Source organism: Pseudophryne corroboree, chromosome 3, assembly GCF_028390025.1.
Source record: "Pseudophryne corroboree isolate aPseCor3 chromosome 3, aPseCor3.hap2, whole genome shotgun sequence".
Classification (NCBI taxonomy): domain Eukaryota; kingdom Metazoa; phylum Chordata; class Amphibia; order Anura; family Myobatrachidae; genus Pseudophryne; species Pseudophryne corroboree.
Window position 1 is genome coordinate 508,003,069 of NC_086446.1, and position 20,803 is coordinate 508,023,871.

General features: G+C 47.0%; 1 protein-coding gene across 5 annotated transcripts in view; it reads right to left on the reverse strand.

Moving 5' to 3' along the window:
* LOC135056182 (aquaporin-8-like) overlaps positions 1 to 20,803 on the reverse strand; it is a 201,524-nt gene that overhangs the window by 35,730 nt on the left and 144,991 nt on the right. For all 5 annotated transcript variants that reach the window (XM_063961038.1, XM_063961035.1, XM_063961037.1 and 2 more), the window contains 2 exons: positions 8,793 to 9,094; positions 2,981 to 3,107 (listed from right to left, as the gene is read on the reverse strand). In XM_063961038.1, the coding sequence (XP_063817108.1) occupies positions 2,981 to 3,107; positions 8,793 to 9,076 (411 nt within the window). In that variant the 5' untranslated portion in view covers positions 9,077 to 9,094. The remainder of the gene's footprint in view (positions 1 to 2,980; positions 3,108 to 8,792; positions 9,095 to 20,803) is intronic.

Below are 20,803 nucleotides of genomic sequence, written 5' to 3' on the forward strand. Positions count from 1 at the left end.
TCAGTGTGATGTAATGTGAATAAGGGGCTCTACTGTGAGGAGTAACGTTTATAAGGTAAAGAGATACTACTGTGGGATGTAATATGAATTATGGACACTATCGCATGATCAAATGTGAATAAAGTTGCAGTACTGTGTGGCGTAATTGGAATTGGGGTTACTATTGTGTGGCCATGCCCCTTGCCAGCAAAAACACACCCCTTTTTGGGCTATGCGCCAAATGTGCGAACTGTTCCTATTTAAAATATAGGGGGTGGTGGGAAAGAGGTGCAAGGTCAGAGGCGAAACCAGCGGTGGTGCTAGGGGGCACCAGCCAAAATCTTGCCTAGGGCATCATATTGGTTAGGGCCGGCTCTGTACATACCAGTTGATCTTTTATCAATATATTTGTTCTATTGTTCCACTTGCAGATTCAGATAAGTATTCATTACTGTACATGGGATATTTTGTCATTTTGAATGTACTGTATATCACAAATACAATACTGTAACTGATCTAGTAACTGACTCAGTTTTCATCACTAATCACTTATATATGAATAGAATACAAATATTTTTCATATTTTCCTCTGTCTAATGCTTCTGAAAAAGAATAAACCCTCTCAATAGTTTAACTCAGATTTTGGAAAGAAATTAACATGTAAAAAAATAAAAAAATAAATTAAATTCTCCTTCGGGGTCCATGATCTCCACAGGGTTAACCTTGGGTATGCTGGGTGGAGACCAGGACTGGCACCGAAAAGCTAAGCTTGTGAGCCTCCCAGAATGCACTGGGCTCTTCTCCCCTCATACCCTGTGCCCCATCCTCAGGCACTTCAGTTTTTTTGGTGCCAGCAGGAGCTGATCGCCACTGAACAGGGGCTGCAACAATACAGCCCAAGCTTTTTTTTTAAAAACAACTTTTTTTTCCTTTCCTTTTATGAGCAGTCAGCGCCTGGCAGTCCAAAGGACGCGAGCATTGATGCCCCTGCATCCCCTCTGGGCCGCGACACCATGAGTGGGTAGGTGCTTTCGGCGGGACCTCTGGCTCAATTCTAATAGCAAGGAAACACAGGGGACACCCAAGGGACTGCACCAGACAAATGGGGACAGGTAAGGTGGGTTCCCATTTGTGAGACCCGCAAACTGTGCAGTCCTTATGCTGTCGTTTCCGTGAGACGGTCCGGCGGCACTGATGTGCTCCCAGACCATTAAGTGCCCACCTCGGCTGCACTAGACCACCAGGGCTTCATGGGGAACCTATTACAGGCCAGGAGAACTGGTGGTGGAAGTCAGCATAGGGGAGGTCAGCGCTTCCCCAGCAGCCCCTCCCCCAGGCCAGGGCGCCATTCCACTGCGGTCTTTCCTCCCTGGGCTTCTCCTCCCTCATCCTCCTTTCACAGAGACGCTGGGTTCTATTCTACACTCTTTTTGGTTTAGAAACCAAATGGATCCTATCGTCCCATTCTGAATTTAAAGTTGCTAAACAAATACCTCAAGGTGCCCAATTTTGCATGGAAACCCTATGCACCATTGTCCTGGCTATATGGGATTATAAGGTCTCCCTGGATATGCAGGATGCGTACCTACATGTATCTATAGCACCCTGTCATCAGCAATATCTCGGATTTGCTGTCCTGAGTCAGCATTTCCAGTTCCAGGCCCTACCCTTTGGACTGTCCACAGCTCCCAGGGTGTTCACCAAACTCATGGCAACCCATCTCTGGTGACAGGGAATTCGAATACTCCCTTACCTAGACAACCTACTACTTTTGGCACAATCCCAGGAGGTACTGTACCGTCACTCACAAGTGACAATATCATTCCTGCAGAATCATGGATGGCTGATCAATTGGGCCAAATCCTCTCTTTTTTCATCTCAAAGGATGCTCTATCTCGGTGCACTACTGGACACCCAGATACAACGCATCTTTCTTCCTCAGGACAAGGTGGCAGCAGTACAGTAGCGTATCCGCAATCTACTTCACCAGCAACGGGTCTCAATTCATTCGGCAATGCAGACCCTAGGTTCCATGGTATCCCCCTTCGCCATGGTGGAATATGCCTAGTTTCACTCCAGGCCTCTACAGCGCCTGATACTCTCCAGATGGACTGGTCTACCACAACAGATCAAATTTCAAACATTGATACTGCCGCAGGATGTTCAAGTGTCCTTCTCGTGGTGTCTTCTCAAATCCAACCTGAACAAGGAATGTCCATTCTGGATCCCTCACTGGACGCTTCTCACCACGGACGCCAGTCTCCGAGGGTGGGGAGCTGGAGTGACACATGGGGAAAGCTGGAGGTTTCTTTCTATCCTTCCTCTCTTTGTGGTGTGTCTGTTGCCCACTTCCTCCTGTGATTTATTATTTTCATACTCTATTTTTCCCCCTTCTAGTGTGTCAGTGCCCACTTTACCCTTTCTACCAGTGTTTCTCTGTCTCTGATGTAGAGATGAAAGGTGGTATAATGATTTTTTACAGTGTATTGTAGCTTACGGAGGGTCAGTAATGTAGTGTAGAGTATAAAGTAGTCAGTGAGGTAGTGTAGAATATAGAGGGGTCCTTAATGTAGTGTAGAATATAGAGGGGCCAGCGATGTGGTTTGCAGTATAAAGGAGTCAGTGACTTAGTGTGAGGTATAGAGGGGTCAGTAAATAGTTGCACATATAGAGGGGTCAGTAATCTAGAGTAGGGTGAAGAGGGCTCAATGATGTAGTATAGGGTATAGAGGGGGTCAGTAATGTAGGGTAGGGTATTGAGGGGTCAGTGATGTAGTGTAGGGTGTAGAGGGGTTAGTAATTTAATGGCAGTTACTGTATACAGGTGTCAGTAAAATATTGTAGGGTATAGAGGGGCAGGTAATGTAATGGTGAGTAAAGGGGGCTCCACTTGGTCTAGAACTGACCCTGTAGGTGACATAGGAATGCACTGCATAGTAGCCGAGAGTACAGCCCAGAGAATTCTCTTCTTCTTTAAGGATATCCGTGGCATTGTACCTACCTTAGCCAACAGAGCTCCCAGCATTCCCCCAGATAGCTGGCACACCCAGTATGGTATGAGCAGAATGGGAGTTAGACCACCAGAAATTACCACTCCCAGGGTGACAGCAGGATTGAAGTGTCCACCACTAGAGACAAGAAAGTTTACATTACTATAAGATAGTAAAAGCTATGTCTTAATTGTGTTTATTGCCAAAAAGTGTAAGGTGACCAAATGTAATGTAGAAAATAAAAATTTTTAGCCCCACACGAGTTGGGTACGGGATCCCGGTGGTCAAAATCCCAACGCCGGAATCCCGACCGCCAGAATGCCAATAGGCGAGCGAGCGCAACGAAGCCCCTTGCTTAGAGCTGCGAGTGACAGTGGTGAATAGATGCTGTACGCAGACAGAGGGACTAGGGGCATGTCAGCAGCTCACAGAGAGCTGGGCATGCCCCACAGTGATGAAAATGGGAGGCATGGCTCGCGATCGCGGCATTCCCACAAAGCCACACCCCCTTTTCGGGCTGTGCAGAAAATCTCTGAAATTATTAATGTGTGGCTACAGGGCAGTATTTATTGTCTGAAATATTTAAGCCAATTTACATAAACAGAGGTAACAGATAAAATGGGAAGAAAAAACTGTAAATGAGGGATAGAAATTATATTGTTTCTGATACAGGCGTGGTTCCTGAGTTAAAAAATGAAAGACCACTGTATTAATACACATTGCTATTAAAAAAAACTATTAATAATGATTACAGCTAAATAGGTACAGTATGTGGTATCCGTTTGGATGGTCGACAGTCATTAGGTCGACCACTATTGGTCGACATTGACATGGTCGACATGGACACATGGGCGACACATGAAAATAGTCGACACATGAAAAGGTCGACATGAGTTTTTCAAATTTTTATTTCTTTTGGGGGAACTTTTCCATACTTTACGATCCACATGGACAACTAATGGGAACGGTAATCTGTGCTGAGCGCAGCGATAGCGGAGGGAGGCACCTTGCCTGAAGCATGGCGAGCGAAGCCAGCCATGCGAGGGGACGCGGTGCACTAATTGGGGTTCCCCGTCATTTTACGCAGAAAACGTCACCATAAAAAGTAAAAAAAACCTTATGTCGACCTTTTCATGCGTCGATCATTTCCATGTGCCGACAATTTGTCCACGTCGACCATGTCAATGTCGACCAATAGTGGTCGACCTAATGACTGTCGACCATGACATGGTCGACCATTCATACCGGAACCACAGTATGCATAGGGGTATATGCAATTCACGGCGAATCGCGGCAAATTATCGCCGTTTTTAAATTCGACACAATTCGACAGGTGAATTCCGGCAGGTGGCTGCCGTAATTCACCATATTCAATGAAAAACGGATTCGACAGTCCCGCGGGCGAAAAACGGCCGATTTGCCGGATTTTGCCGCGATTTAAAAAAAGGGAAAAAACGGGAAAAACACGAAAAAAAAAATGGCGTGGGGTCCCCCCTCCAAAGCATAACCAGCCTCGGGCTCTTCGAGCTGATCCTGGTTCCAAAAATGCGGGGGGGAAATTGGGCAGGGATCCCCCGTATTTTTAAAACCAGCACCGGGCTCTGCGCCTGGTGCTGGTGCAAAAAATACGGGGGACAAAAAGAGTAGGGGTCCCCCGTATTTTTTACACCAGCATCGGGCTCCACTAGCTGGACAGATAATGCCACAGCCGGGGGTCACTTTTATGCAGTGCCCTGCGGCCGTGGCATTAAATATCCAACTAGTCACCCCTGGCCGGGGTACCCTGGGGGAGTGGGGACCCCTTCAATCAAGGGGTCCCCCCCCCAGCCACCCAAGGGCCAGGGGTGAAGCCCGAGGCTGTCCCCCCCATCCAATGGCTGCGGATGGGAGGCTGATAGCCTAGAGTAAAATGACAAGAATATTGTTTTTTCCAGTAGTACTACAAGTCCCAGCAAGCCTCCCCCGCAAGCTGGTACTTGGAGAACCACAAGTACCAGCATGCGGGAGAAAAACGGGCCTGCTGGTACCTGTAGTACTACTGGGGAAAAAATACCCAAATAAAAACAGGACACAGACACCGTGACAGTAAAACTTTATTACACACTGCCGACACACACATACTTACCTATGTTCACACGCCGACATCGGTCCTCTTCTCCATGTAGAATCCACGGATACCTGAAAAGAAAAGTTCAATATACTCACCTCAGCCAGGGTCCAGAGATAAATCCACGTACTTGGCAAAAAAAGAAAACGGACACACGGACCACCGGACTGAAAGGGGTCCCATGCTGACACATGAGACCCCTTACCCCGAATGCCGGGACACCACGTGACTCCTGTCACTGAAGTCCCTTCAGCCAATCAGGAAGCGCTACTTCCGTGGCGCTCACCTGATTGGCTGTGCGCTGTCTGTGCTGTGACAGCGCATCGCACAGCTCCGTCCATTATATTCAATGGTGGGAACTTTGCGGCTAGCGGTGAGGTCACCCGCCGGTCAGCGGCTGACCGCGGGTAACCCCACCGCTGACGGCAAAGTTCCCACCATTGAAACTAATGGACCGAGCTGTGCGATGCGCTGTCACAGCACAGACAGCGCACAGCCAATCAGGTGAGCGCCACGGAAGTAGCGCTTCCTGATTGGCTGAAGGGACTTCAGTGACAGGAGTCACGTGGTGTCCCGGCATTCGGGGTAAGGGGTCTCATGTGTCAGCATGGGACCCCTTTCAGTCCGGTGGTCCGTGTGTCCGTTTTCTTTTTTTGCCAAGTACGTGGATTTATCTCTGGACCCTGGCTGAGGTGAGTATATTGAACTTTTCTTTTCAGGTATCCGTGGATTCTACATGGAGAAGAGGACCGATGTCGGCGTGTGAACATAGGTAAGTATGTGTGTGTCGGCAGTGTGTAATAAAGTTTTACTGTCACGGTGTCTGTGTCCTGTTTTTATTTGGGTATTTTTTCCCCAGTAGTACTACAGGTACCAGCGGGCCCGTTTTTCTCCCGCATGCTGGTACTTGTGGTTCTCCAAGTACCAGCTTGCGGGGGAGGCTTGCTGGGACTTGTAGTACTACTGGAAAAAACAATATTCTTGTCATTTTACTCAAGGCTATCAGCCTCCCATCCGCAGCCCTTGGATGGGGGGGACAGCCTCGGGCTTCACCCCTGGCCCTTGGGTGGCTGGGGGGGGGACCCCTTGATTGAAGGGGTCCCCACTCCCCCAGTGTACCCCGGCCAGGGGTGACTAGTTGGATATTTAATGCCACGGCCGCAGGGCACTGTATAAAAGTGACCCCCGGCTGTGGCATTATCTGTCCAGCTAGTGGAGCCCGATGCTGGTGTGAAAAATACGGGGGACCCCTGCTCGTTTTGTCCCCCGTATTTTTTGCACCAGCACCAGGCGCAGAGCCCGGGGCTGGTTTTAAAAATACGGGGGATCCCTGCCCAATTTTTCCCCGCATTTTTAGAACCAGGACCAGCTCGAAGAGCCCGAGGCTGGTTATGCTTTGGAGGGGGGACCCCACGCCATTTTTTTTTTTTATTTTACCGTTCCAGCACTAAAAAAAAATAATAATAATAATAATAATAATATTTAAAAAAATATATAAATAATACTTGTGCCTCCAAAAAAAAAAAAAAAAAAAAAGTACCTAATCCCTTCTAATATAAATAGATATGCTATTCCCCCCAAAAAAAAACACCAAAAAAAACATGTTTAAATTTTTTTTTATTGTTTTCACCCTCCAAAGTGTGGTGGATTGAAAATGACGAATTTACTGTCTAAAAGCACTGCTGTCGAATTTCCAAACTTGAATTGAATATGCTTTTGTCGAATTGCAGCACTTGTATCATTGCAGAAAAGTCGAATTTGCAAAAAGTCGAATTTCAAAAAGTCGAATTTTGAAAGTCCGTTTTTTTGACGGAAAGCACTGAATTGCATTGACGATTTTTTTTTTTGGGGCGAAAATGACCCGAAATTCGACAATTTCGGGAATTCGACCGCAATTGCATATACCCCATAGAATTCAAGCACTTTTCAGAATGACATATATTTAATGCTTCAAGTGCTTGGCTTCATGTGAATGACTAAATATTCTCTGCACAGTGCTGCAGACTATGGGGGTCATTCAGACCTGATCGCTGCTGTGCGTTTTCACACAGCGGGCGATCAGATCCGAACTGCGCATGCACCGCAATGCACAGGCGCGATAGATGGCTGCAATGGGGATCGCCGGTCAGCGACTGGATAGTGCTAACGATCCAGTTGCATGGGCGTTCGTAAGAAGATTGACAGGAAGAGAGCATTTGTGGGTGGCAACTGACCATTTTCAGGGAGTGTCCGGAATAACGCAGGCGTATCCAAGCGTTTGGAGGGAGGGTGTCTGACGTCAAATCCGGTCCCGACCAGGCTGATGTGATCACAGTGGCTTAGTAAGTCCTGGGCTGCGCAGAGACTGCACAAAATCAGTTTGTGCAGCTCTGCTACACATGCGATCGCACACTTGCACAGCGAAAATACACTCCCCATGTAGGCGGCGACTATGCGAACGCAGGACAGCAAAAATCGCTGCCTAGCAATCAGGTCTGAATGACCCCCATATGTGTGCGCTATGTACTGTAAATAACTGTTTATTGCTAGAGCTTTGACAATCTGCTACCCATGCAAGGTACAGTTCATTATTTGCAGGACTTAAGGTGCTCCCCAACAACCAATCAATGTCAGACATCATCTTTGAAATTGTCCCCACTCCCAGCTATGTTAAATCATGCTTAGTGCCACAAACTGCACAGCTTGCCGATGTTAAGGGAGGTGCAGTGAAAGTGATGTTAGAAGGAAAGACGTCATTCACTAGAGAGAACTGTGAAATGGGATTCTAGAGCGCTGCTTGAAACAACATTTCCTCCATCATTAACAAAATTTCTACCAATAAAATGTCTGGTGAAATAATATATTCCCATCCTTCCAGTAGACTACTAGACACTTGTACAAAGCATGCCAACTTGCCAAGGCACAATGAAGCAGCTCTGGGGATTCATGGCAGCCGAATGCCCTATTAAGGCACTATGGGCCTGATTCATTAAGGATTGCAAAAGCAAAGCTGTTCGCAGCAGCTTTGCACTTACAGTCCTTAGCAATGCAAATTCAGGAGAAGGTGCATACCACTCCTCCCTGCATTTGCAAAGCGATCCCATATCAGATGAACATCGCGACTATCTGCGACGGCAGACTGAGTTAGCTTCAGCTTACTCAGCCTTGCTGTCGCAGTGTGCGGCTTACGGGGCCAAGTAAACTGCATCTCACGACGCAGTCCTTGGCCTCACCACTCCCGGAAAATAGGGGCGACATTCCTTGAATGCCGGCTGCCTCCGTCCCTCCCCACGAACGCCTCTGCCTGTTAATCAGACAGGCGTTCACATATCTGCGCTGCGACCGCAGGACCCATTCTGCACATGCGCAGAACTCAAACAGCAGGGATTTGTAAAGAGGAATGCGGATGCGATCCGTAATGAATCAGGCCCCATAAGTCATTGTTTCCTTTTATATGATAAATACTGTATATAACCCATACAACTATCGTACTCTACATGCAGTCCTCAAGAAGCTGCAGAACTATATATCCCGGCATGCTCTGCCAGTTTTAGCATGCCCTAATAGCAAACCTTTGGCAGGGCATGCTGGGATGTGTAGAATACCTTTGCCTCACAGTACAAGATAACTGTGGACCCATAGTGTGAAAACATACTTGCTAACATATATAAAGCTGTTTAAATATATTTATTGCAAAAACAGGAACTTCTGGCTGCCTGCTGCACTGAAATACTTGCCTTATATTGCCAAGGACAGAGATGACAACAGCCAGTGCCAGCCCATGTGCCACAGCTGGCAGCAAGGGCCCAGCTCCCTGTGGATTGACCAACACTGAGAGGCATCCGATGGAGAAGAACAGTATACAGCCCAAAAGCTCTGCCACACAGGGCTGCACATACTTCTCCAGGATATTAGGTTCGTCTTTCACTTTATCCAGTGCTGTCAGAGCCTCATTTGATGTTGAGCTCATAATCCGAAATTCTGTCTCTGAAATGTCATGATGATGATCAAATGTGGCCATCTGAGTACCTTACGCCAGCTGGTGAGACGGATTGGAAATTAGTGAATGAAATACAGCTAATCATGCACAATTTAATCACCACATACAAAGTCAGATGCAACAATTGATGCAATGGTTGTCAAACTGCATTGACCACCTATCCCAACCTACATCTGGCGACTATGATCAGATGTAGCTCTGGATCAGCTGTCTTTTTGGGTGATACACACTATATGATTGTGGCTAATTACTTTTAGAACAGCATAATGAGCTAACAAAATTGCAGCATGTATGAGCATCATTAGTATAGGGTGCTATGCATTATTCTAAGGTCACAATAAATAGATGCAGTGGTACAAAAGAGAAACACAGAGAGCATCAGGAACAAGACAAAATCGCTATCCATCAAAATCCAAATTATAGCATAGTGACAGGTTTTATGATTAAGGAAGAAAGAGAAGCAGGGGAAGAGTTGGGAGAGGTGACGGCGTGGCAGACAGCTTAAAAAAATGAGGAAGAAACGGGACAGATAGAGAAAGAGACAGAAGAGAAGAGAAAGGGGGAAAGATGGAACAGATGGGTGGGCACCAAACTTATTAGTGAGGTGAGTCAACCTTAAGGTTCGTACACACGGTGAGATCAATCTGTAAGATTTTGACTATATAGTCAAAATCTTAAGGAAAGTTAGTACATATCTCAAGGTGTTAGGCAGCTTGCAATACAGATTCGATCCCGATGCGCTCTCCCGCAGGGTTGGTATCGTAAGGCCTGATAGACTGTGCAGGCAAGTCAATCTTGACTATCTAGTGTACTATCTAGTACAAAGTATAGTTCAAATTGGCACTTAGTCAAAATCATATATAGACAAAATCGAAAGTACAGATAGTCAAAATCTGTGCAATCTGGGCTCTGGGGGAATTCAAGCGAAATCGTATAGTCAAAATCGGGCATAGCAAGGATCTCACCGTGTGTACACACCTTAACTCATTTGAAGACTGAGTATTTTGTGAGGCGAGCCAGGGGGCCCAAACTCCATCAAAAGATTTGGAGGAGTCTTTAATCATGCTGGTCATATATTCCGTACTATGTATATACCAGATATGGAAAGTAATTGAATGTAAAGAAGGGGGAGCGAGTTGCTTCCAGTCAGTAGCAATCTAACAAGTGGTAGCAGAAGCTATGACATATTAATTTATTTTGATGCCTTGTTGCCGTTGGTGGAACCAAAGGAAGGAAAAAACTTAGGTTCACATGGGATGGGAATTTAGAAAATGTGGGAGATGAGATGAGTAACTTCTCGTCAGAGATTCAAGATTTTTGTGCACAACTACCAAATGTGGAGGAAGGTGCCTTCTGAGACGCATCCTCTTCAACATCTGTGCAATGTATCTGGGAACATTTTGCTGAGACGGGAGGGCATATAGTACCACCTGGAGTAATAGTTTATTCAGTTTTAGACACCTAACAGGTATTATTGAAGTCATCCAAAAAAATTATATGAATGACATGCAACTACAATAAAAATAGCATACTCTTTTTATCTCCAGCTCAGTGAACTCCAAGGAGCAGGGGCTGCATGGAAAGATGAGGGGATGGTGTGGAGCTGAGCGTGGGGTAGACTAAGGTGACCCGGGTCCCTTTCCTAGATACTTATATAGCCCCATCATATTCCATTGCGCTTTACAGTTGGGATGAAATGGTTCTAAAAATGACACCAAGAAAGGTTACATTTATTTTTAGTATCAACAGAGTATATTAACATTGAGTAAAATTAAGCCTAAATTTATATTGTTATTGTGCATTACTTTTTAGCACAGGAATTATTTTTCATTTGCTGTTCAAACAACTTTCAAAACTACTTTTCTAAATAAATACTTTTTACAACATGGTTTAAAGGAGATATTTATCAAACTTGGAGAGATAAAATGGAGAGATCAACCTATCAGCTGCTAATTGACATTTTTCAAATACAGCCTGTAACATGACTAGAAGATAATAGGAATTTAATACCTACCGGTAATTCCTTTTCTCCTAGTCCATAGTGGATACTGGGGACTTGTACTTTAGTACCATGGGGTATAGATCGGGTCCACTGGAGCGTGGCATCCTAAAACATTTAGGGTGTGTATGTGTGTGCTGGCTCCTCCTCTCTATGCCCCCCCTTCCCCCACCAGACTCAGTCCAGGAAAACTGTGCCCGAGGAAACGGACATAATATGAGAGAAGAACAACAATACAGCGGTGAGGGAACAAGCCAACACACAACCATGAACGAAAGGAGGGTGCTAACCAGAACAGAGGATAGCAACACCAACCTAACCCGGACAGCATGGCTATCCCAACAACATAATGGGAACACAATGTCGGTCCAACCAAATACTTACACAGGTAAGCAAGAACGAAGCACTGAGGCAGGCAACCAGTATCCACTACGGACTAGGAGAAAAGAAATTACCGGTAGGTATTAAATTCCTATTTTCTCTTACATCCTAGTGGATACTGGGGTCTTGTACTTTAGTACCATGGGGAAGTCCCAAAGCTCCCAAATGGGTGGGGGAGTGCTAGGACCCCTGTAAAACCGCCTGACCAAACTTAAGGTCATCCTTGGCCAAGGTATCGAACCCATAGAATTTAACAAACGTATTCGAATCAGACCAAGTTGCAGCTCGGTACAGTTGTAGCGTCGAGACACCCCGGGCAGCTGCCCAGGAAGAGCCCACCGACCTCGTCGAGTGGACCTGAGTAGACGTCGGCAAAGGCATAGCCGCCGAAGTATAGGCCTGTTGAATGGTCAATCGGAGCCAACGAGCAATAGATATTGCTTAGAAGCTGGCCGACCAATCTGGAATGCATCATAAAGGACAAAGAGTGGGTCAGATTTCCGATGACAGGTCATCCTTTTGACATAAATCTTTAGAGCCCTGACCATGTCCAAGGACTCAGGACCAACGGAAGTGTCAGACAACGCCAGAACCACAATAGGCTGATTCACATGAAAAGCTGACAGCACCTTTGGCAAAAACTGAGGACCACCCTGTCTTCAAGAAAAATCAAATAAGGACTCTTGCAGGACAAGGCTCCTAATTCAGAGACCCTATGTAAGGGTTCGAACCAATCCGATTGGAGATAAGACAGAACCACATTGAGCTCCCATGGAGCCGTGGGAGGAACAAAGGGCGGTTGCATATGAAGAACCCCCTTCAGTAAGGTCTGTACCTCAAGCAACATGGCAAGCTGTTTCTGGAAGAAAATAGAGAGCGCCGAAATCTGGACTTTAATGGAGCCTAAGCGTAGGCCCATATCCACTTCCGTTTGCAGGAAAAGTAGAAAACAACCAATTCTAAATTCCACAGGAGGAACCTTTCTACTTTCACACCTGGAAACATACTTTTTCCAGATACGATGATAATGTTTCGACGTTACCATCTTCCTGGCCTAGACCATGGTGGAAATAACCCGGGAGGGAAGACCTTTTCTTGCTAGAATCTCCCTCTCAACTTCCAAGCCATCAAACGTAGCCGGTGTAAGTCTGGATAGACGAACGGACCTTGCTGAAGAAGATCGTCTTGGAGAGGCAGAGGTCAGGGATCCTCCAGAGCCATGGCCAGGAGGTCCGAGTATCACACCCATCAAGGCCAATCCAGGGCAATGAGAATTGCCAGAATGCTTTCCCTTCTTAGCCTTTTTAGCACTCTTGGGATCAGCGGCAGAAGAGGGAACAGGTACACGAACCGGTACATCCACGGTGTCGTCAGTGCTTCCACTGCTACTGCTTGTGGATCCCTCGTTCTGGAACAGTAACGGCATAGCTTCTTGTTGAGATGAGAAGCCATCAGATCTATCTGCGGACAGCCCCACCGGTGGATCAATTGTTGAAGCAGGCCCCATTCCCCTGGATGGAGGTTGTGCCTGCTGAGAAAGTCCGCTTCCTGGTTGTCCATTCTTGGAATAATTATGGCTGAGATGGCCCTTGTGTTAGCCTCTGCCGAGAGGAGGATTTTTGACACCTCTCGCATTGCCGCTCTGCTTCTTGTTCCTCCTTGTCGGTTTATGTACGCCACCGCCGTGGCATTGTCTGATTGAACCTGGATTGCCTGACCCTTCAGGAGATGGGAGGCTTGTAGAAGAGCATTGTAAACGGCCCTGAGTTCCAGGATGTTTATTGGTAAAGTCGATTCCTGAACTGACCACAACCCTTGGAACTGGGACCCTTCGGTCACCACTCCCCAACCCCGGAGGCTGGCGTCCGTCGTCAGTAGAATCCACGGGTGGATATTGAAACATGTGCCCTCTACCAGGTGAAGAAGTTGAAGCCACAATAATAGGGAAATCCGGGCTTTCGGAGAGAGGGTCACTTCCTGATGCATATGCAGGTCAGAACCCGACCACTTGTCCAGCAGATCCAGTTGAAATGGCCAGGCATGAAACCTGTCGTATTGGATTGCCTCGTAAGCAGCCACCATCCTACCCAGTGATCTGATGCAAAGATGGATAGACACCCTGTGAGGACTTAGTACCGAGCGGACAATAGCCTGGTTAGCCGTGGCCTTGTCCATTGGGAGATACACCTTTTGAGATACTGTGTCCAGTATCATTCCCAGGAACTGAAGATGCTGGGTTGGCTCCAGGTGTGATTTCTGGAAATTCAGGATCCACCCATGATCCGTGAGAAGGCGAGTTGTCAGATCGATGCTGTGTAGCAGATGTTCCTTGGACACATCCTTTAGTAGGAGATCGTCCAAGCAGGGGACAATGTTTACTCCCATTATGCGCAGTTGCAGCATCATCTCCGCCATGACCATGGTGAAGACCCTCGGAGCTGTGGATAATCCGAAGGGTAAGGCCTGAAATTGGAAATGGTCGTCCAATAGGGCAAACCTGACGTAAGCCTGATGAGGAGGCCACACTGGAATGTGAAGGTAAGCATCCGTGACATCCAGCGAGACCAGGAACTCCCCCTCCTCCAGAGCAGACACCACCGCCCTCAGGGACTCCATCTAGAATTTGAACACCCGCATATATGGGTTGAGAGACTTCAGATTCAAGATGGGGCGCACAGAATCGTCTGGTTTGGGAACGACAAAAAGACTGGAGTAAAAACCCCTGTTACACAACGGAGGAGGCACAGGAACTACCACTCCTGTCTGCAAGAGTTTCTGAATAGCATCTTGCAAGGTAACTTTTGCTGCGGGTAAAGCTGGTAAGACCGACTTAAAAAACCTGTGAGGAGGTAGTGTTTGGAATTCCAGACAATATCCCTGGGAAATGAGGTCGCTCACCCAAGGATCCCGGCAGGACTCTGCCTACACATGGGCGAAGTGTTGAAGGCGAGCACCTACCAGAAAGTCGCCTTGCCGCTTTGGCCAAACGTCACGCAGAAGGTTTAGTGGCAGGCAGTGGCGGAACTAGCGAGCGGTGGGCCCAGGTGCGGCAAAATGCTTTGGGCCCCCCTCCCCATCCCATCCAAGTCCACCCCCTCACACCTGGAGAGGATCTGGTGAGGGGGACCTGCTCAGGGCCAGAGAAATGGATACCTAGCAACAGTGCCGTAACTAGACATTTTAGCACTGTGTGCAAGAAACGGCATCGGAGCCCCACCCCTGCATGCAAAACAGGTGCAGTGCGCGCCGTAGGCGCGTGCAAAAATACATAGTGGCGTGGCTTCGTGGGGAAGGGGTGTGGCCACAAAATAATACCAATTCATAAAACGGTGCACAGTAGTCTCCATTATTCAAATTACGCCGCACAGTAGCACCACTACACCAGGTAGAGACCCTTTTACACCTTACGGCAGACAGATTCCTCTTTTTACACATTACGGCAGACAGCGTCCCCTTTTTACACATTACGGCAGACAGCGTCCCCCTTTTTACACATTGCGGCAGACAGCGTCCCCTTTTTACACATAGCGGCAGACAGCGTACACTTTTTACACATAACGGCAGACAGCGTGCCCTTGTTAAACATAGCGGCAGACAGCGTACACTTTTTACACATAACGGCAGACAGCGTCCCCCTTTTTACACATTGCGGCAGACAGCGTCCCCTTTTTACACATAGCGGCAGACAGCGTACACTTTTTACACATAATGGCAGACAGCGTGCCCTTGTTAAACATAGCGGCAGACAGCGTACACTTTTTACACATAACGGCAGACAGCGTCCCCCTTTTTACGGAAGGAAGGAAGGAAGGAAGGAAGGAAGGAAGGAAGGAAGGAAGGATGGATTATACTTACCCTCTCCGCTTGCTCAGGCTCCTCGGTGCAGCTTGACGATTCCCGGGCAGTAGAGAAGGAGGAGGAGGGAGCCGCAGCAGCGCTGTGTTATTGGTGGAGGCGCTGCTGCTGCTGCCCCTCTGCTTCACTATAGGCTGTTCTCGGAAGACAGCCTATAGTGAAGCAGGGGGCAGCAGCAGCGCCTCCACCAGTAACAAAGCGCTGCTGCGGCTCCATCCTCCACCTCCCTCCTCCTTCCCCCGTACCGCTGCTCCTCTCCTCTCCGGGCGGCTGTGCGCTGCGGGCAGCGGTTGCCCGCAGCACGCAGCGGCATGTAATGAGTCAGTTTGACTCATTACATGCTTTGGGCCCCTGGACAGAGGCGTGCCCCAGTGTAACGCACTGGTTGCACTGGCTGTAGTTCCGCCTCTGGTGGCAGGGGATCCAGTGGTCTGGTTCAGGGAGACAGCAGGTGCAGGTTTATGGGACTTACCACGAGATCCTCTGGAAGTGGTGGAGACTCCTTTGCCCCTGCCTCTGAACCTTGCCACACGAAAGAACTGCAAGGAGGGTCCGGTGTAAGAATGTGCAGCTGACGGCAGATAGGTAGACTTACCCGCCATTGCCTGGGAGATCCACTTATTCAATTCATCTGCAAACAAGGCATCACCTGTAAAGGGAAGATTTTCTACACCCTTTTTGGAATCAGCGTCTGCCGCCCATTGACGTAACCACAGAGCTCTGTGCGCTGAGACCGCCATAGCAGTAGTGTGGCCATTAATCCTACACAATTCCTTTATAGCCTCGCTCATAAAATTCGCAGCATCCTGTATATGTTACAGCAGGGTAACTACCTCATCCTGGGGCAGAGCGTCTAAACCAACAATAACATTGTCAGATCACTTTACCACAGCCCTGGAGATCCACCCGCAAACTATTGTGGGGTGCTGTGCTGCACCTGCTGCCGTATAAATGGCCTTGAGCGTTGTCTCAATTTTATGGTCAGCAGGTTCCTTCATGGATACAGCCCCAGGGACAGGCAGAACCAACTTTTTAGACAGTCTACAGATGTATCGACCGACGGGGTTTTTTCCCAGACCTACCTATTTTTAAAATGTTTTATCAGTGTTTAACCAAGCCTCCCTGGCCAGGGAGTTTAATGCCTTAGACACCGGAAAGGTAGCTGAACTCTTGGGTCTTACATTAAAGTATAACTCCTCATCTGGTTCCACTTCCAGGTCCGGTATGTGAAGGACCTCTCTTACGGCAAAAATGAGGGACTCCACCTGAAAGGGTTAAAGCTCGTCTCTGCTTCACATGTCATAGAATTGTTTGTGTTACAGAACTGTTTGTTCCAGCACATTTTTGCTACTGTCTTTGTCTGTTATCTTTTTATACCGTGTGAATAACTTTTCTATTTGAGTACAAATTTGCCCATATATGTATATCCTTCCGCTGCGGCAGTTCCTAGCCAATCATGTTATGTTAACCCCCTTTTGTGTTCTGTCCAATTAGTTATTGACTTGGGACATACACGCCCTAAATCCTTTCTTTTATATACTTTTGTTAAACAAACAATAAACAGTGTGAATCTTTACTGCTTGTGTTTTGCATGTTACTTGTAGCATAAGGTTTACACTCACGGACGTCTAAGAGACTATCACATCGAGGGTTAAAGAATAGAGGAGTAAGCCTTACAAGTGGGGGCTCGTCCGGGATTCAGTTGATCGTCCCCGGACCGGTAAGATAGAGAATTTATTGTCTGTCTTTGCCATACGGGATTGCGGTCATACACTGAAGCTGAATCCGTGTCAGTGTTCTGGGAACACGTGACCTAATATCTTTAATGTCTGGGACTTAAAGATACGTCTGAGAAGTGACCAGGGGTCCAAGCGCAATTCTCCAAAGACGTTAGTATCTGGGATACTTAAAATAGACCTGGGAGTCTATACATAACGTAGATTTTACCTCGATTTGATTGTCTACTTATTATGTTATGGCCATAACAGATATTAGAGTATAAGTTTCATGTATTCAGCTTGACGGGTGGTAAGTGCACGTCTGTTGAATACCCTTATAACTTTCTTGCTTCCTATCACAATACGCTGCATTTCCAAGTCCCTGTACGAGTGGTGAGTAAACGTACAGATTATTACTATCGATTGTTTTGTTAAAGTACTATGCAGATGATATTGTGATATTGTCAATAACTAATTAACTGGTTAGCTGATGCATGCATAGAAAGTTGTTGGAAATTGTGTTTTTACTATGGGCTCTGGTCAGAGTAAGAAAACTGTATACCCCCCTCCCCTACCCGGGGAGACATGTAAAGAATACGTGGCCCGTAATTCTACCTCTGATTATTATTTGATTGATCCCTGGGTGGATAATTTAGCAGGGTGGACAGAGAAAGCAGGACAGGACCCATTCCCACGGAAAGGCAGTAATTACCCTTTCTATATGGATATGGTTAAAGGTCTTTGTTTAGGGGACAGGGAAGCCTGGCCGTGGTATGATCATGATCCACAATGGGATATGACATATATGCGGGCCGGGGGTGAGCAGTGGCTGACCATAGCGCCCTATTGGTATGATAAATCCATCAATAAGAAACAAAGGAGGATTAAAAATATCAGTTCCCAACAGCACAGAAAAGAGGAAGTGAGAACCTGTAAATCTTTGAAAACCCTCTCGCCTCCCCCTTACAGCCCAATATATCCTGCTCTTAAAGACACAGATCTCTTAGCAGCAGTAACCCTTTCACAACAGATGGGATCGCCTCCACCTCCACTGCTAGAAAATGCGTCCACTAGCTCTATCCCTAACGCACCAGTAACCCAGAGTTTAGATAATAGTGTAATAACCTCCCAGCCCACATCCCTTAAACAACCAGCCACCCGCCGCACAGCCGATTCCACTATCGCTGCCGAGGGCTCCTTCTCCCCCCATGTCACTCGAGGAGGAACTGAATTCTCTGACGGCGGTGAAGCTTCTTCCACCACCGTTGCCCTCCACTTACCCTTTATGACAGTGGGAGACCAAATGTTAATAAAACCCATTGAAATAGAAGATTTAGACAGGATAGTAAAACACTGTCCCAAGCCTACCGTTACCCCCGATGGCTGTATATCTTATTTGCGCAAAGCTTGCAAAGGACGCAGCTATACACAAGAAGACATGAGGCTGATTATAGATGGTGTAACCGACCACTATAATGGATGGGATTGGACAAAGGTCCCTGCCATCCACACACCTGCTGCACAAAATAGTGCCGCTACCTACACCCTCAACACACAGACAGGTATCAAGAATATGTGGAAGGAAATTGATACACATATGAAGGAAGTCTTTAAAACCCGTGCTTCTTTGCCTGTCGCTGTAGCTTGTAAACAGAAGCCTTCAGAGTCTGTTACTGAGTTTTGGAAAAGGTTTAAGGACTGTTGGACAGATGACGCTGGCTTACCTTTGCTTAACTCGGAAAGCTTACTCATTTCCACCTTCATTAACAACCTTCTACCTTCTGTCATAGTTTCTGTTAAGCAAAGCGTCTCTTCCTGGACTTCTGATAGTACGAAAGATTTTGAAAAACATCTATATGAGAAAGAGGCTGCAGGGTGTTTTGATGTAAAGAAACCTGCACCCACTCATAACTATCAGAACTCCAGACGCTTTGACAGACAGAACCAACCCCGCAGTCAGGGAAGATTCCAAAGACCCCAACATAAATCACCTACAGGAGACATGGCCGGCAAACGGCACACCTCCTGTTACAACTGTGGCCAGGATGGTCACTGGGCAAGAGATTGCCCCCAGCCCCCTCAGACACCTCGACAGCCTGCTCTGAATCCTGCCCCCCAACAACACCCCCGCCCACGCCATGACAACCCTCTCTCTGATCATGTACGTTTCAGAGTTGACTGGCAAGACCCCGCGCACTGACGGGGCCCGGAGGAGGGTATCCCAGCCTTTATTCAACTCACCCGTCATTGGAAAGATTCACCTCTGCTGCCACTTATTATAAATGGAAGTAAAATTCCCTTTTTAGTGGATAGCGGTGCAACAACCAGTGTTTTGTGTTCTGACCTATATGATGGTGATTTGGAAAAGACTGCTCCTTCAATGGGAATCAATGGGATACCCACCAATGCCTACCTAACCAAGGCCCTCTCTGTCTCCACAACAAAGGGGTTGCGCATGGGCAAACATAGGTTCACAGTCATACCTGAGTGCCCCATCAACCTACTAGGTAGGGACCTGCTTAGCAAACTTTCCATCTCTATTCTGCCCTCACCTACTGGTACTGGGTTGGATATTGAATCCCCTCATTTTCCAATTTGGGAAATGACTACCAACATGCCTGACCTCGCCCAAGTAAACCCCGCTCTTTGGTCAGAAGGTCCATATGACACTGGCCTAATCTCATGCACACCATATAAGGCCAATCTCAAACCCGACTCACAACCTGTTTATCAAAAGCAGTATCCCCTCTCACCAGAAAAGATAGAAGGTCTCCGCCCCATGATACAGCAATTCTTACAACAGGGTATTCTCAGACATATTGTATCACCATACTGTACTCCTGTGAACCCTGTTGCCAAAGCTGATGGCAGTATAAGATTTGTACAGGATCTCAGAGCGATCAATCAGCTAATAGTCCCAATTGCACCAATTGTTCCAGACGTAAACTCACTCATTTCTGCAATCCCTGCAGATGCTGCGTTCTTCTCTGTAATTGATTTGAAGAATGCCTTTTTCAGCATACCTGTAGATTCACAGACACAATTACTTTTTGCCTTTTCTTTTGAGGGTAAACAACTTACCTGGTGCAGATTACCCATGGGCTATATTGACGCACCCGTTGTCTATAGCATTGTACTCCAGGCCACATTGAGGCCCTGGCAACCTCACCATGGTTCAGTCCTGCTACAGTATGCAGATGATCTGCTGCTCTGTAGTCAAACTGAGGAGGCCTGCCGAGAGGATGGTGTTTCATTACTAAACTGGCTTTGTGAATGTGGACACAAGGTGTCCAAAACAAAAATGCAATGGTGTAAAAAGCATGTTGATTACTTAGGTTTTGTGCTCACTCAGGGAGAGAGGAAAATCAGTCCACAAGTACAGGGTAAATAAACATAGTTACATCAGCAGATGACACTGGAATAAGAATCAGGCGGCAGAAGCCTGCTGGATGTGGTACAGTTGAAGATTATTAAAGTAAGACAAAGGATAAGCACATGAGGGAAGAGGGCCCTGCTCATGAGAGCTTACAATCTAAAGGGGAGGAGTAGACAGACATGGGTGACACAGATGGGGTACATAGAGAACGTGGAACAGAGGGTTAGGATGAGATTTGGCTGGGTTTGGTGAAGAAGTGGACCCCCAGAAGGCACAAGTCAATACTTAACATTGCAACATTTTACTGGGCTATGCAGGAGAAAATTAAAAATAGGGGAAAATAAAAAAAATAAAAAAAGAATCGATAACTTCTACCGCTTTCAAAAAGGTCAATGGAAGCTGAAATAATGGACAACTAC